This window comes from Scyliorhinus canicula, chromosome 16 (genome assembly GCF_902713615.1).
Source record: "Scyliorhinus canicula chromosome 16, sScyCan1.1, whole genome shotgun sequence".
Lineage (NCBI taxonomy): Eukaryota > Metazoa > Chordata > Chondrichthyes > Carcharhiniformes > Scyliorhinidae > Scyliorhinus > Scyliorhinus canicula.
The window spans coordinates 1,883,377-1,901,342 of record NC_052161.1 but is presented as its reverse complement, the minus strand read 5'-3'; the positions used below and the strand labels follow the sequence as shown (position 1 = coordinate 1,901,342).

At 56.4% G+C, this 17,966-nt stretch overlaps 1 protein-coding gene across 1 annotated transcript in view; it reads left to right on the top strand.

Moving 5' to 3' along the window:
• cfap43 (cilia and flagella associated protein 43) overlaps positions 1-17,966 on the top strand; it is a 273,825-nt gene that overhangs the window by 120,499 nt on the left and 135,360 nt on the right. The window contains 3 exon segments of the mRNA XM_038822192.1: positions 1,639-1,787; positions 15,403-15,506; positions 17,513-17,665. Coding sequence (XP_038678120.1) covers positions 1,639-1,787; positions 15,403-15,506; positions 17,513-17,665 — 406 coding nt within the window.

Sequence of the window (17,966 nt, the reverse complement as noted above, 5' to 3'; positions counted from 1 at the left end):
TTGCTGATCTTCCTTTCTCCGTTCCTCTGCACCCCTATTGCCCCCCCCCCCCCCCGCCTCAGATACCCCTGAACAACCGAGTCACCCACAGTGACCTGTGACCTACCGACTGTACCCTTCAGAGTAAACAGTGCCACAGCCGGTGTGAAGTACAGAACAGCAGCTGGAGGGTGAGATGTACACGAGGGACTCCCGCTGTCTGCTCCTCTTGCACTGCCAGCCCGTCACCCAGTTCCTCGCCTGCAGAGTGACCACCTCCAGAAAGGGGGCGTTCACCTCGTCTCCCCCCCCCCCCCCAGCCTCACGTACCCTCAGTGCAGTCAGACCAGTGACTGCTCAAACTCCGACATTTGAAGCTTCATCTCCTCCAGCCCCATCACTTCCTCAACTCGTGGTTGCCCAAGACTGTCCTGCCACAACTTCAATTTACTGCATTATTATCTAAAATGTACCAGATGGAAACTGAATTACTCAGAACATAGCCAATTTAGAAAATAACAAGTGAAAAACTGACCAAACATAAAAGATCATCGGGCCACAATTGTTTCTGAACTGCTTCAACTGACACAGATAAACAGTCACCCGCCTTCTTCCAGGTCCCTCATTTTAAACGTACCTAGAAACGACTGTCATTCTTCACCTGCTGCAGCTCAGCTCTGTGTGTGTCTGAGTCTCCTGTCTCCTCTCTGCTGCCTCCTCTCTCCTGTCTCCTCTCTCCTGCCTCCTGCCTCCTCTCTTCTGTCTCCTCTCTCCTGTCTCCTCTCTCCTGTCTCCTCTCTCCTGTCTCCCCTCTCCTGTCTCCTGTCTCCTCGCTCCTGTCTCCTCTCTCCTGTCTCCCCTCTCCTGTCTCCTGCCTCCTCTCTCCTGTCTCCTCTCTCCTGTCTCCTCTCTCCTGTCTCCTCTCTCCTGCCTCCTGCCTCCTCTCTTCTGTCTCCTCTCTCCTGTCTCCTCTCTCCTGTCTCCTCTCTCCTGTCTCCCCTCTCCTGTCTCCTGCCTCCTCTCTCCTGTCTCCTCTCTCCTGTCTCCTCTCTCCTGTCTCCTCTCTCCTGTCTCCCCTCTCCTGTCTCCTGCCTCCTCTCTCCTGTCTCCTCTCTCCTGTCTCCCCTCTCCTGTCTCCTCTCTCCTGTCTCCTCTCTCCTGTCTCCTCTCTCCTCCCTCCTCTTTGCTGTCTCCTCTCTCCTGTCTCCTCTCTCCTGTCTCCTCTCTCCTGCCTCCTCTCTGCTATCTCCTCTCTCCTGTCCCCTCTCTGCTGCCTCCTCTCTCCTGCCTCCTCTCTCCTGTCTCCTCCCTCCTGCCTCCTCTCTCCTCCCTCCTGCCTCCTCTCTCCTGCCTCCTCTTTGCTGCCCCCCGTTCTGCTCCCCCTGCTCAGCTCTGTGTGTGTGGGTGTCACTGGTCTGAAAGGTACCTCACTCTGAAGTGGGCTTTCCGCAAGTCTTCCCTCCGCCTCCAGTTTAAAACTAGATCAAGGCAGGAATGCCATGGTGAATCCCTGCTGCATTCAACTGCCCCATCCCTGGTTTCCTGGGCAAAGGGGGTGGTGGGAAAAGTTATAATAAATCCACCAGGAATCTGAAGTGCATCCTGAAACGAAAACAGTGATAATTTTAAATTAATTTAATTTACTTATTCCTTTTTCAGATCACAGATATGATGTGCTGTCCCTCCTCCAACCATATTGCCGTGGGGACTGAAACTGGTCACATCTATTATATAAACCTGGTAAATGTGGACCACCCTCGATTGGTCCATCAAACCAATCTCCACAACATGCCAATACAGTACCTCAGGTAAGCAACAAGGGGGGAGCAGTCAGAGAGAAACATGAAAAAATAGAAACATAGAAAATAGGAGCAGAAGGAGGCCATTCGGCCCTTCGAACCTGTTCTACCATTCATTATGATCATGGCTAATCATCCAACTCAATAGCCTAATCCCGCTTCCCCCATATCCTTTGATTCTATTTGCCCTAAGTGCTGTATCTAACTGCTTCTTGAGAACATGCAACTTTTTGGTCTCAACTACTTCCTGTGGTAACAAATTCCACAGGCCGACCACTCTCTGGGTGAAGAAATGTCTCCTCATCTCTGTCCGAAATGGTCTACCCGGTGACCTCAGACTGTGACCCCTGGTTCCTGACACACCCACCATCGGGAACATCCTTCCTGCATCTACCCTGTCCAGTCCTGTTAGAATTTTACAGGTTTCTATCAGATCCCCCCTCATTTCCCGGCTTGGGTCACTGTCGGTGAGGAGTCTGCACGTTCTCTGCGTGGGTTTCCTCCGGGTGCTCCGGTTTCCTCCCAAGTCCCGAAAGACGTGCTGTTAGGTGAATTGGACATTCTGAATTCTCCCTCTGTGTACCCGAACAGGCGCCGGAATGTGGGGACTAGAGGATTTTCACAGTACCTTCATTGCAGTGTTAATGTCAGCCTACTTGTGACAATAAAGAGGGGGTTGAATGGCCTGATGCAAAGATCCTGGGTTTTTGCTCACTTGAAGAGCTTAAAGGCGGATGTTGTCTTCTTGCAGGAGATACATTCAAGGTTGAAGGATCAGAGAGGGTAAGGGAGGGATGTGTGGGACAGCCGTTCCACCCAGGTTTTGATTGAATGGTGAGAGGCACTGAGATCCTATTCAATAAGGGAGTAGCTTTTACTGGGCCCGGGTGGGGGGACGGTATGTGATGGTTAGGATTGGCTGCTTGTCTTAGTCAATATGCATGCATCAAATTGGGATGACGTGGAGGTTTCAGAGGATGTTGGCGGCCATTCATATCTTGACTCTCATCAGTTTCTGGAACTGTGATTTGGACTCGAAGCAGCTGGAGCCCTGATTGGTTAGTAAGGTTGGGAATGGTGAAGGAACAGATGGGGAGGGGTGGGGTGGGGGTGTATCCGTGGAGGCTTAGGCATCCACGGGAGAGGGAGTTCTCCGTCTCCCACATGCATCGGGTATACTCCCGAATACAAATCGATACTCCCGAGGATTTGGGGGCGGAATATACCCCGATAGTGACATCAGACCACGCGCCACATTATGTGGACGTGAAGTTCGAGACAGATCGAGCGCAGCGGCCTCCGTGGAGGTTAGACTCGGTGCTCCTGGTGGACAAGAAGTTTTGCAGGAGGGCAGCCTCGGCCAGAGAGAACTCTGTAGAGTTTAACCAGAATGGAGGCGTATCGCCTTCCACGGTTTGGGAAGCGCTGAAGAGAATTGAAGAGGTTGGGAGAATGGAAAGGCAGAGGTTGCTTGATTCTATTCTGGAAGTCAGCATGGATTTAGTAAGGGGAGGTCGTGCCTGACAAACCTGTTAGAGTTCTTTGAAGAGATAACAAATAGGTTAGACCAAGGAGAGCCAATGGATGTTATCTATCTTGACTTCCAAAAGGCCTTTGACAAGGTGCCTCACGGGAGACTGCTGAGTAAAATAAGGGCCCATGGTATTCGAGGCAAGGTACTAACATGGATTGACGATTGGCTGTCAGACAGAAGGCAGAGAGTTGGGATAAAAGGTTCTTTTTTGGAATGGCAACCGGTGACAAGTGGTGTCCCGCAGGGTTCAGTGTTGGGGCCACAGCTGTTCTCTTTATATATTAACGATCTAGATGACGGGACTGGGGGCATTCTGGCCAAGTTTGCCGATGATACAAAGATAGGTGGAGGGGCAGGTAGTATTGAGGAGGTGGGGAGGCTGCAGAAAGATTTAGACAGTTTAGGAGAATGGTCCAAGAAGTGGCTGATGAAATTCAACGTGGGCAAGTGCGAGGTCTTGCAGTTTGGAAAAAAGAATAGAGGCACCATTTTCTAAACGGTGACAAAATTCATAATGCTAAAGTGCAAAGGGACTTGGGAGTCCTAGTCCAGGATTCTCTAAAGGTAAACTTGCAGGTTGAGTCCGTAATTAAGAAAGCAAATGTAATGTTGTCATTTATCTCAAGAGGCTTGGAATATAAAAGCAGGGATGTACTTCTGAGGCTTTATAAAGCACTAGTTAGGCCCCATTTAGAATACTGTGAGCAATTTTGGGCCCCATACCTCAGGAAGGACATACTGGCACTGGAGCGGGTCCAGCGGAGATTCACACGGATGATCCCAGGAATGGTAGGCCTAACATACGATGAACGTCTGAGGATCGTGGGATTATATTCATTGGAGTTTAGGAGGTTGAGGGGAGATCTAATAGAAACGTACAAGATAATGAATGGCTTGGATAGGATGGACGTAGGGAAGTTGTTTCCATTAGCAGGGGAGACTAGGACGCGGGGGCACAGCCTTAGAATAAAAGGGAGTCACTTTAGAACAGAGATGAGGAGAAATTTCTTCAGCCAGAGAGTGGTAGGTCTGTGGAATTCATTGCCACAGAGGGCGGTGGAGGCCGGGACGTTGAGTGTCTTTAAGACAGAAATTGATAAATTCTTGATTTCTCGAGGAATTAAGGGCTATGGGGAGAGAGCGGGTAAATGGAGTTGAAATCAACCATGATTGAATGGTGGAGTGGACTCGATGGGCCGAATGGCCTTACTTCCGCTCCTATGTCTTATGGTCTTATGGAAGTGGACTGGCTGTATTCAGTGGCCTTGACAAAGGAGCTGTTGGTGGAGAGATGTTGCAGGCGGAGTTCGATTTGGTATTGACAGGGTTGTCAGTGATCCTGCTGCGTGTGTTCTCTGGGTTTGGGGAGAAGGCCAGCTATCTGTTAGCTCACCAGCTGAGATGACAGGCGGCTACACGAGAGACAGCCCAGGTCAGGGGTGAGGGTCCCCGTTGCTGTTTCCTCTCGCTATCGAGCCCCTGGCCATCGCACTTCGGTTGTTGAAGGAATGGAGAGGCACTGAAAGGGGGGGGGGGGGGGGGGTGATTACCCTTACCGGGGGCACTGGTGTGATTTTCCTCCCCAAAGCATTTTATCTGAGGGTGGACATGCTAATTTTGGCCTTTGTGTGGGCAGGTAAGACACCTGGGGTGGGATTCTCAAATCCGGCGGCAGAGTATCCACGCCATTGCTGAGTTCCCGCCAGCTGAGAGCAGGTGTGAACAGCAGCGGTGGGACTCAGCTTTTCCACAACGGCCACTCGGCCCGAGAATCGGCAGGTCGGCCGCATAGACCCCACGCCGGCCACATAGACCCCACGCCGGCCACATAGACCCCACGCTGGCACCACACCAACCACGCCGGCCACATAGACCCCACGCCGACCGCACCAACCACGCCGGCTACATAGAGCCCACGCCAGCACCGCACCAACCACGCCGGCTACATAGAGCCCACGCCAGCACCGCACCAACCACGCCGGCCACATAGACCCCACGCCGGCCACATAGACCCCACGCCGGCCACATAGACCCCACGCCGGCCGCACCAACCACGCCGGCCACATAGACCCCACGCCGGCCACATAGACCCCACGCTGGCCGCACCAACCACGCCGGCCACATAGACCCCACGCCAGCACCACACCAACCACGCCGGCCGCACCAACCACGCCGGCCGCACCAACCACGCCGGCCACATAGACTCCACGCCGGCCACACCAACCACGCCGGCCGCACCAACCACGCCGGCCACATAGACCCCACGCCGGCCACACCAACCACGCCGGCCGCACCAACCACGCCGGCTACATAGACCCCACGCCGGCCACATAGACCCCACGCCGGCCACACCAACCACGCCGGCCACATAGACTCCACGCCGGCCGCACCAACCACGCCGGCCACATAGACCCCACGCCGGCCACACCAACCACGCCGGCCACATAGACCCCACGCCGGCCGCACCAACCACGCCGGCCACATAGACTCCACGCCGGCCGCACCAACCACGCCGGCCACATAGACCCCACGCCGGCCACACCAACCACGCCGGCCACATAGACCCCACGCCGGCCGCACCAACCACACCGGCCACACCAACCACGCCGGCCACATAGACCCCACGCCGACCACACCAACCACGCCGGCCACATAGACCCCACGCCGGCCACACCAACCACGCCGACCACACCAACCACGCCGGCCACATAGACCCCACGCCGGCCACATAGACTCCACGCCGGCCACACCAACCACGCCGGCCACATAGACCCCACGCCGACCACACCAACCACGCCGGCCACATAGACCCCACGCCGGCCACATAGACTCCACGCCGGCCACATAGACTCCACGCCGGCCACACCAACCACGCCGGCCACATAGACCCCACGCCGGCCGCACCAACCGCGCCGGCCACATAGACCCCACGCCGGCCACACCAACCGCGCCGGCCACATAGACCCCACGCCGGCCGCACCAACCACGCCGGCCGCACCAACCACGCCGGCCACATAGACCCCACGCCGGCCGCACCAACCACGCCGGCCACATAGACCCCACGCCGGCCACATAGACCCCACGCCGGCCACATAGACCCCACGCCAGCACCACACCAACCACGCCGGCCACACCAACCACGCCGGCCACATAGACTCCACGCCGGCCACACCAACCACGCCGGCCACATAGACCCCACGCCGGCCACACCAACCACGCCGGCCACATAGACTCCACGCCGGCCGCACCAACCACGCCGGCCACATAGACCCCACGCCGGCCGCACCAACCACGCCGGCCACATAGACCCCACGCCGGCCGCACCAACCACGCCGGCCACATAGACCCCACGCCGGCCACACCAACCACGCCGGCCACATAGACCCCACGCCGGCCACACCAACCACGCCGGCCGCACCAACCACGCCGGCCGCACCAACCACGCCGGCCACATAGACCCCACGCCGGCCACATAGACCCCACGCCGGCCGCACCAACCACGCCGGCCACATAGACCCCACGCCGGCCACATAGACTCCACGCCAGCACCACACCAACCACGCCGGCCACACCAACCACATAGACCCCACGCCGACCGCACCAACCACGCCGGCCGCACCAACCACGCCGGCCGCACCAACCACGCCGGCCACATAGACCCCACGCCAGCCACATAGACCCCACGCCGACCGCACCAACCACGTCGGCCACATAGACCCCACGACCGGCGCCGATTCTCCGCTCTGTGGAGAATGGCCGGTGGCGTGGCCCGGTTGCGGAGATTCTCCGGCCTGGCCCAGGGCTGAGGGAATCCTGCCCCTGGGATCCGGAGACCCTATCTGCAGAGGAGTCGGTGATCGGGGAGGGGGTGGGGCCTGTTGTATTAATACTGGGCGGCCAATGTAGAGAAGGTGGGAGAGCAGGGGTCGGTGTGGGGGAAATGGTGCTGGCTTCCTGTGTTGGGCATGTTGAAAAGCATTGATCATTGTCCCTCTCCGTTCTCCCCAGTCAGGAATCTGGTGGGCTCAGTGGTGGTGATATCCCTGAAATCTGGAATCAGCTGAGGCAGCATTTCAGATTGGCGGCCATGTCGATATTGTTGCCAACCTGAGGGGTTTGCCCTGTCGGGGAGAGATCCAATTTAGAGGATCTGGAGGAGGGAGGGAGTGGTGGCCAGGCTGTTTGGTGTATTGGAGTTGGCCAGGCTGCTCTAGCAGAAGGTGGCCGACGTCATGACCTTTGACTCTGCAATGAACCCTACTTGGATGGAAAGTCGGTGGTGCCACCTGGAGCTTCGGAGTGGTTGGGGGAGGTGGCAGAGTTCCTGCTACTGGAAAACATTAAGTTTGCCCTCGGGGATCAGGGGAGGGGCTCCATTCGAGGTGGAGCTGTTTGTCACCAGCAATGAAAGAGGGGAGGGAATGGGGGGGGGGGGGGGGGCATTGGATGGGCAGGGGAGGGTGGGAGGGGATTGGGGTATGTTTTGGAGGTATAACTAGTTTACAAAGATATTAAAATGTCAAACTGTCTATAATAATAATCTTAATTTGTGTCACAAGTGGGCTTACATTAACACTGCAATGAAGTTACTGTGAAAAACCCCTAGTCGCCACATTCCGGCACCTGTTCAGGTACACTGAGGGAGAATTCAGAATTGCCAATCCACCCAACCTGCACATCTTTGGACTGTGGGAGGAAACCGGAGCACCCGGAGGAAACCCACGCACACACGGGGAGAACGTGCAGACTCCGCACAGTGACCCAAGCCGGGAATCGGACCTGGGACCCTGGTGCTTGTAGTGATCTGTACAGACAAGGGGTCAATGTACATGCAATACAACTGAGCAAGCACCAGGGGGAGCACAGGAGAGGTATAAATAGAGACAGACAGGAAGTTAGAGGGCATTTCACAGGAATGGCAGGTGGGACCAGAACAGACAGGCAGCTCAGATGTAACATAAGTTAAGGGCTGGAGAGAGAACAAACTCACAATAAAGCATCTACTTCAACTTTAAGATTAAAGCTTTATTCATAGACAAGGAACAGAGCTCTGTGAAGCCAAAGTGCTGACCACTGTGCTACCATGCTGCCTTCTTTCAGACAGCACTGTCTATGCCTAAATTCCTCCTTCCAAAATGCATAACCTTACACTTTTCCACAATGTACTTCATTGTCCACTCCCCTAACCTGTCCAAATCCTTCTGCAGCCTCTTGCTGCCTCAATACCAGCTTTCCCTCTACAGATCTTTGCATCATCTCCCGATTGGACTGGGAAGAAGTTCTGAGAAGGCGTTTAAAAAGTGTGCCCCCTCCTCCCCCCCAATTGCTGAGAACACGCGAGGAAACCAGAGGCTGACTGCCACGAGCATGATGTCAAACTTACAGAAACCTTCTTTCAGTGGCTGAAGATGTGGCGATTTCCCTCGCTGACGGCACCGGTATGATTTCCCTTACCGGGGGCACCGGTGGGATTTCCCTTACCCGGGGAACCGGTGGGATTTCCCTTACCCGGGGAACCGGTGGGATTTCCCTTACCCGGGGAACCGGTGGGATTTCCCTTACCGGGGGCACCAGTGGGATTTCCCTTACCGGGGATACCGGTGGGATTTCCCTTACCGACGGCACCGGTGGGATTTCCCTTACCGGGGATACCGGTGTGATTTCCCTTACCGGGGGCACCGGTGTGATTTCCCTTACCGGGGGAACCGGTGGGATTTCCCTTACCGGGGGAACCGGTGGGATTTCCCTTACCGGGGATACCGGTGGGATTTCCCTTACCGACGGCACACGGGTGGATTTCCCTTACCGACGGCACCGGTGGGATTTCCCTTACCGGGGGCACCGGTGCGATTTCCCTTACCGGGGGCACCGGTGTGATTTCCCTTACCGGGGGCACCGGTGTGATTTCCCTTACCGGGGATACCGGTGGGATTTCCCTTACCGGGGATACCGGTGGGATTTCCCTTACCGGGGGCACCAGTGTGATTTCCCTTACCGGGGGCACCGATGGGATTTCCCTTACCGGGGGCACGGGTATGATTTCCCTTACCGGGGATACCGGTGTGGTTTCCCTTACCGACGGCACCGGTGGGATTCCCCTTACCGGGGGCACCGGTGGGATTTCCCTTACCGGGGGCACCGGTGGGATTTCCCTTACCGGGGATACCGGTGGGATTTCCCTTACCGGGGATACCGGTGGGATTTCCCTTACCGACGGCACCGGTGGGATTTCCCTTACCGGGGGCACCGGTGCGATTTCCCTTACCGGGGATACCGGTGGGATTTCCCTTACCGGGGATACCGGTGGGATTTCCCTTACCGACGGCACCGGTGGGATTTCCCTTACCGGGGATACCGGTGGGATTTCCCTTACCGGGGGCACCGGTGGGATTTCCCTTACCGGGGGCACCGGTGGGATTTCCCTTACCAACGGCACCGGTGGGATTTCCCTGACCGGGGATACCGGTGGGATTTCCCTTACCGGGGATACCGGTGGGATTTCCCTTACCGGGGGCACCGGTGGGATTTCCCTTACCGGGGGCACCGGTGGGATTTCCCTTACCAACGGCACCGGTGGGATTTCCCTGACCGGGGATACCGGTGGGATTTCCCTTACCGGGGATACCGGTGGGATTTCCCTTACCGACGGCACCGGTGGGATTTCCCTTACCGGGGATACCGGTGGGATTTCCCTTACCGACGGCACCGGTGCGATTTCCCTTACCGGGGGCACCGGTGGGATTTCCCTTACCGACGGCACCGGTGGGATTTCCCTTACCGGGGGCACCGGTGGGATTTCCCTTACCGACGGCACCGGTATGATTTCCCTTACCGGGGTTACCGGTGGGATTTCCCTTACCGACGTCACCGCTGTGATTTCCCTTACCGGGGATACCGGTGGGATTTCCCTTACCGGGGGAACCGGTGTGATTTCCCTTACCGACGGCACCGGTGGGATTTCCCTTACCGGGGGCACCGGTGGGATTTCCCTTACCGACGGCACCGGTGTGATTTCCCTTACCGACGGCACCGGTGGGATTTCCCTTACCGGGGGCACCGGTGGGATTTCCCTCGCTGGCGACACCGGTGTGATTTCCCTTACCGGGGGCACCGATGGGATTTCCCTTACCGGGGGCACGGGTATGATTTCCCTTACCGGGGATACCGGTGTGGTTTCCCTTACCGACGGCACCGGTGGGATTCCCCTTACCGGGGGCACCGGTGTGATTTCCCTTACCGGGGGCACCGGTGGGATTTCCCTTACCGGGGATACCGGTGGGATTTCCCTTACCGACGGCACCGGTGGGATTTCCCTTACCGGGGGCACCGGTGCGATTTCCCTTACCGGGGTTACCGGTGGGATTTCCCTTACCGACGGCACCGGTGGGATTTCCCTTACCGGGGGCACCGGTGGGATTTCCCTTACCGGGGGCACCAGTGGGATTTCCCTTACCGGGGATACCGGTGTGATTACCCTTACCGGGGGCACCGGTGGGATTTCCCTTACCGGGGATACCGGTGGGATTTCCCTTACCGGGGGCACCGGTGGGATTTCCCTTACCGGGGGAACCGGTGGGATTTCCCTTACCGGGGGCACCGGTGTGATTACCCTTACCGGGGGCACCGGTGTGATTTCCCTTACCGGGGTTACCGGTGTGATTTCCCTTACCGATGGCACCGGTGGGATTTCCCTTACCGGGGGCACCGGTGGGATTTCCCTTACCGGGGGCACCGGTGGGATTTCCCTTACCGATGGCACCGGTGGGATTTCCCTTACCGATGGCACCGGTGGGATTTCCCTTACCGGGGGCACCGGTGGGATTTCCCTTACCGGGGGCACCGGTGGGATTTCCCTTACCGATGGCACCGGTGGGATTTCCCTTACCGGGGTCACCGGTGGGATTTCCCTTACCGATGGCACCGGTGGGATTTCCCTTACCGGGGATACCGGTGGGATTTCCCTTACCTGGGGCACCGGTGGGATTTCCCTTACCGGGGATACCGGTGGGACACCCCTTACCGGGGGCACCGGTGTGATTACCCTTACTGGGGGCACCGGTGTGATTACCCTTACCGACGGCACCGGTGTGATTTCCCTTACCGGGAGCACCGGCGCGATTTCCCTTACCGGAGGCACCGGTGTGATTTCCCTTACCGGGGGCACCAGTGCGATTTCCCTTACCGGGGGCACCGGTGTGATTTCCCTTACCGGGGGCACCGGTGGGATTTCCCTTACCGGGGATACCGGTGGGATTCCCCTTACCGGGGGCACCAGTGCGATTTCCCTTACCGGAGGGACCGGTGGGATTCCCCTTACCGGAGGCACCGGTGTGATTTCCCTTACCGGGGGCACCGGTGGGATTTCCCTTACCGACGGCACCGGTATGATTTCCCTTACCGGGGTTACCGGTGGGATTTCCCTTACCGACGTCACCGCTGTGATTTCCCTTACCGGGGATACCGGTGGGATTTCCCTTACCGGGGGAACCGGTGTGATTTCCCTTACCGACGGCACCGGTGGGATTTCCCTTACCGGGGGCACCGGTGGGATTTCCCTTACCGACGGCACCGGTGTGATTTCCTTTACCGACGGCACCGGTGGGATTTCCCTTACCGGGGGCACCGGTGGGATTTCCCTCGCTGGCGACACCGGTGTGATTTCCCTTACCGGGGGCACCGATGGGATTTCCCTTACCGGGGGCACGGGTATGATTTCCCTTACCGGGGATACCGGTGTGGTTTCCCTTACCGACGGCACCGGTGGGATTCCCCTTACCGGGGGCACCGGTGTGATTTCCCTTACCGGGGGCACCGGTGGGATTTCCCTTACCGGGGATACCGGTGGGATTTCCCTTACCGACGGCACCGGTGGGATTTCCCTTACCGGGGGCACCGGTGCGATTTCCCTTACCGGGGTTACCGGTGGGATTTCCCTTACCGACGGCACCGGTGGGATTTCCCTTACCGGGGGCACCGGTGGGATTTCCCTTACCGGGGGCACCAGTGGGATTTCCCTTACCGGGGATACCGGTGTGATTACCCTTACCGGGGGCACCGGTGGGATTTCCCTTACCGGGGATACCGGTGGGATTTCCCTTACCGGGGGCACCGGTGGGATTTCCCTTACCGGGGGAACCGGTGGGATTTCCCTTACCGGGGGCACCGGTGTGATTACCCTTACCGGGGGCACCGGTGTGATTTCCCTTACCGGGGTTACCGGTGTGATTTCCCTTACCGATGGCACCGGTGGGATTTCCCTTACCGGGGGCACCGGTGGGATTTCCCTTACCGGGGGCACCGGTGGGATTTCCCTTACCGATGGCACCGGTGGGATTTCCCTTACCGATGGCACCGGTGGGATTTCCCTTACCGGGGGCACCGGTGGGATTTCCCTTACCGGGGGCACCGGTGGGATTTCCCTTACCGATGGCACCGGTGGGATTTCCCTTACCGGGGTCACCGGTGGGATTTCCCTTACCGATGGCACCGGTGGGATTTCCCTTACCGGGGATACCGGTGGGATTTCCCTTACCTGGGGCACCGGTGGGATTTCCCTTACCGGGGATACCGGTGGGACACCCCTTACCGGGGGCACCGGTGTGATTACCCTTACTGGGGGCACCGGTGTGATTACCCTTACCGACGGCACCGGTGTGATTTCCCTTACCGGGAGCACCGGCGCGATTTCCCTTACCGGAGGCACCGGTGTGATTTCCCTTACCGGGGGCACCAGTGCGATTTCCCTTACCGGGGGCACCGGTGTGATTTCCCTTACCGGGGGCACCGGTGGGATTTCCCTTACCGGGGATACCGGTGGGATTCCCCTTACCGGGGGCACCAGTGCGATTTCCCTTACCGGAGGGACCGGTGGGATTCCCCTTACCGGAGGCACCGGTGTGATTTCCCTTACCGGGGGCACCGGTGTGATTTCCCTTACCGGGGGCACCAGTGCGATTTCCCTTACCGGAGGGACCGGTGGGATTTCCCTTACCGGGGGAACCGGTATGATTTCCCTTACCGGGGGCACCGGTGGGATTTCCCTTACCGACGGCACCGGTGGGATTTCCCTTACCGACGGCACCGGTGGGATTTCCCTCGCTGGCGACACCGGTGTGATTTCCCTTACCGACGGCACCGGTGGGATTTCCCTTACCGGGGGCACCGCTGTGATTTCCCTTACCGGGGGACCCGGTGGGATTTCCCTTACCGGGGATACCGGTGGGACACCCCTTACCGGGGGCACCGGTGTGATTACCCTTACCGGGGGCACCGGTGTGATTTCCCTTACCGGGGGCACCGGTGTGATTTCCCTTACCGGGGGCACCGGTGTGATTTCCCTTACCGGGGATACCGGTGTGATTTCTCTTACCGGGGATACCGGTGGGATTTCCCTTACCGGGAGCACCGGTGGGATTTCCCTTACCGGGGGCACCGGTGGGATTTCCCTTACCGGGGGCACCGGTGGGATTTCCCTTACCGGGGATACCGGTGGGATTTCCCTTACCGGGGACACCGGTGTGATTTCCCTTACCGGGGATACCGGTGGGATTTCCCTTACCGGGGAACCGGTGGGATTTCCCTTACCGGGGATACCGGTGTGATTTCCCTTACCGGGGACACCGGTGTGATTTCCCTTACCGGGGGCACCGATGTGATTTCCCTTACCGGGGGAACCGGTGGGATTTCCCTTACCGACGGCACCGGTATGATTTCCCTTACCGGGGGCACCGGTGGGATTTCCCTTACCGGGGCACCGGTGTGATTTCCCTTACCGGGGGCACCGATGTGATTTCCCTTACCGGAGGCACCGGTGGGATTTCCCTTACCGGGGGCACCGGTGGGATTTCCCTTACCGGGGATACCGGTGGGATTTCCCTTACCGGAGGCACCGGTGTGGTTTCCCTTACCGGGGATACCGGTGGGATTTCCCTTACCGACGGTACCGGTGTGATTACCCTTACCGGGGATACCGGTGGGATTTCCCTTACCGGGGATACCGGTGTGGTTTCCCTTACCGGGGGCACCGGTGGGATTTCCCTTACCGGGGATACCGGTGTGGTTTCCCTTACCGGGGGCACCGGTGCCATTTTCCTCGTGGTGCGATTCTCTCCGGTTTTCTCACTGAGACTGACACTTTGAAAAAATATCGAAAACCCGAGGGACCTTGGTGTACATTACCCACCGGTCCCTTAAGGTAACAGGGAAGGTGGATACAGTGGTCAAGATGGTATTTGAGATTCTTGTCTTTATCAGCCAAGATGTGGAGATGCCGGCGTTGGACTGGGGTGAGCACAGTAAGAAGTCTTACAACACCAGGTTAAAGTCCAACAGGTTTGATACAAACACGAGCTTTCGGAGCGCAGCTCCTTCCTCGGGTGAAGGTTATGAGCAGGGAGGTTATGTTGGAACTGTGTAAAACGTTGGTTAGGCCACAGCTAGAGTATTGTGTGCAGTTCTGGAATCCACATTATAGGAGGAATGTGATAGCCACTGGAAAGGGAGCAGAGGAGATTTATCAGGATGTTGCCTGGGCTGGAGAGTTTTAGTTATGAAGAGAGATTGGATAGACTGGGATTGTTTTCCTTGGAACAGAGGAGACTGAGGGGGGACATGACTGAGGTGTATAAAATGATGAGGGGCATAGATAGAGTAGGCAGGAAGAAACCTTTCCCCTTGGTGAAGGGATCAATGGCCAGGGGGCATAGATTTACGGTAAGGAGCAGGCGGTTTAGAGGGGATGTGAGGAAAAACCTTTCACCCAGAGGGTGGTGGGAGTCTGGAACTTGCTGCCTGAAAGGGGGGTGGAGGCAGAGACCCTCATAACATTTAAGAAGTATTTAGATGTGTGCCTGTGATCCCAGGGCAGACACGGCTATGGGCCAAGTGCTGGGGAATGGGATTAGAACAGTTGGTGGTTGTTTTTGACCGGCGAGGACACGATGGGCCAAAGGGCCTTTATTGTGCAGTCGGCCTCTGTGACAATACTCCTGCTATCTAATTACAATAAATCTGTAATGATAACACTCCTGTCTAATTGCAATGTCATGTGCAGCTTCCAACTTTCAGTTAATGTTATTTGTGATCTGTTAGATGTGACCACGCAGGACAGTACCTTATTGCTGGATGCTCTGATGGACATATATTCATTGTGAGTTGCAAACCGTCCAAGCAGTTTAAAGTCATCGGATACACAGGTAACAATTAAACAGACTTTACCCTTGGCTCAACTCAGGCTCCAAAATGATCCAAAACAGGACAGGTGCAGCACGGGGTTAGATACAGAGTAAAGCTCCCTCTACACTGTCCCCATCAAACACTCCCAGGACAGGTGCAGCACGGGGTTAGATACAGGGTAAAGCTCCCTCTACACTGTCCCCATCAAACACTCCCAGGACAGGTACAGCACGAGGTTAGATACAGAGTAAAGCTCCCTCTACACTGTCCCCATCAAACACTCCCAGGACAGGTACAGCACGGGGTTAGATACAGAGTAAAGCTCCCTCTACACTGTCCCCATCAAACACTCCCAGGACAGGTACAGCACGGGGTTAGATACAGAGTAAAGCTCCCTCTACACTGTCTCCATCAAACACTCCCAGGACAGGTACAGCACGGGGTTAGATACAGAGTAAAGCTCCCTCTACACTGTCCCCATCAAACACTCCCAGGGCAGGTACAGCACGGGGTTAGATAGAGAGTAAAGCTCCCTCTACACTGTCCCCATCAAACACTCCCAGGACAGGTACAGTACGGGATTAGATACAGAGTAAAGCTCCCTCTACACTGTCCCCATCAAACACTCCCAGGACAGGTACAGCACGGGGTTAGATACTGAGTAAAGCTCTCTCTACACTGTCCCCATCAAACACTCCCAGGACAGGTGCAGCACACGGTTAGATACAGAGTAAAGCTCCCTCTACACTGTCCCCATCAAACACTCCCAGGACAGGTACAGCACACGGTTAGATACAGAGTAAAGCTCCCTCTACACTGTCCCCTTCAAACACTCCCAGGACAAGTACAGCACGGAGTTAGATACAGAGTAAAGCTCCCTCTACACTGTCCCCATCAAACACTCCCAGGACAGGTACAGCACGGGGTTAGATACAGAGTAAAGCTCCCTCTACACTGTCCCCATCAAACACTCCCAGGACAGGTACAGTACGGGATTAGATACAGAGTAAAGCTCCCTCTACACTGTCCCCATCAAACACCCCCAGGACAGGTACAGCACGGGGTTAGATACAGAGTAAAGCTCTCTCTACACTGTCCCCATCAAACACTCCCAGGACAGGTGCAGCACACGGTTAGATACAGAGTAAAGCTCCCTCTACACTGTCCCCATCAAACACTCCCAGGACAGGTACAGCACGGGGTTAGATACAGAGTAAAGCTCCCTCTACACTGTCCCCTTCAAACACTCCCAGGACAAGTACAGCACGGAGTTAGATACAGAGTAAAGCTCCCTCTACACTGTCCCCATCAAACACTCCCAGGACAGGTACAGCACGGGGTTAGATACAGAGTAAAGCTCCCTCTACACTGTCCCCATCAAACACTCCCAGGACAGGTACAGTACGGGATTAGATACAGAGTAAAGCTCCCTCTACACTGTCCCCATCAAACACCCCCAGGACAGGTACAGCACGGGGTTAGATACAGAGTAAAGCTCTCTCTACACTGTCCCCATCAAACACTCCCAGGACAGGTACAGCACGGGGTTAGATACAGAGTAAAGCTCCCTCTACACTGTCCCCATCAAACACTCCCAGGACAGGTACAGCACGGGGTTAGATACAGAGTAAAGCTCCCTCTACACTGTCCCCATCAAACACTCCCAGGACAGGTACAGCACGGGGTTAGATACAGAGTAAAGCACCCTCTACACTGTCCCCATCAAACACTCCCAGGACAGGGACAGCACGGGGTTAGATACAGAGTATAGCTCACTCTACACTGTCCCCATCAAACACTCCCAGGACAGGTACAGCACGGGGTTAGATACAGAGTATAGCTCACTCTACACTGTCCCCATCAAACACTCCCAGGACAGGTACAGCACGGGGTTAGATACAGAGTAAAACTTGCACCATTGTGTTCCTGTTGATTATTTCTCCTTACTATGATGTGGTTTCCTTGAACATTAATTGAGCATCGTGTTCTGCCTTCTACCTGTTTTCCTTGTTTTCTTGTCCAACAGAGGTAAAGGGTGAGATTATGGATTGCGTCCTCGCTTATCACATGTCAAAGAAGGTTGTGAATTGCTTGACACTGATATGTCAAGCTGGAGACGAGAAATCCCAAGGGGGCACCCAGCTTGTGAAGTTTGATCTTGCTGGAGATCTCACCTCAGGTAGGAAGGAACCCGAGGCTGCTGACTCAGCTGGGAATTAGCCACAAATATCCTTCTGCAGTTATTCGTTTTCTTCTATCCTGAACTGGCTTCTAATCAGTGGGGATTGCTAGCGTTATTGCAGCCACACTGCAGCAGTTTACAAGAGCATTGCAGCGTCCTACAAACATGTGAATTAGTGAATGGAGTTGGCCACTTGTCCCCCTCGATTCTCCACTGTAATTCAATAAGATCCTAGCTGATCTAACTTTAATCTCAACTCCATATTCTCGCTCCTCCCCCCCCCCCCCATGATAATTTG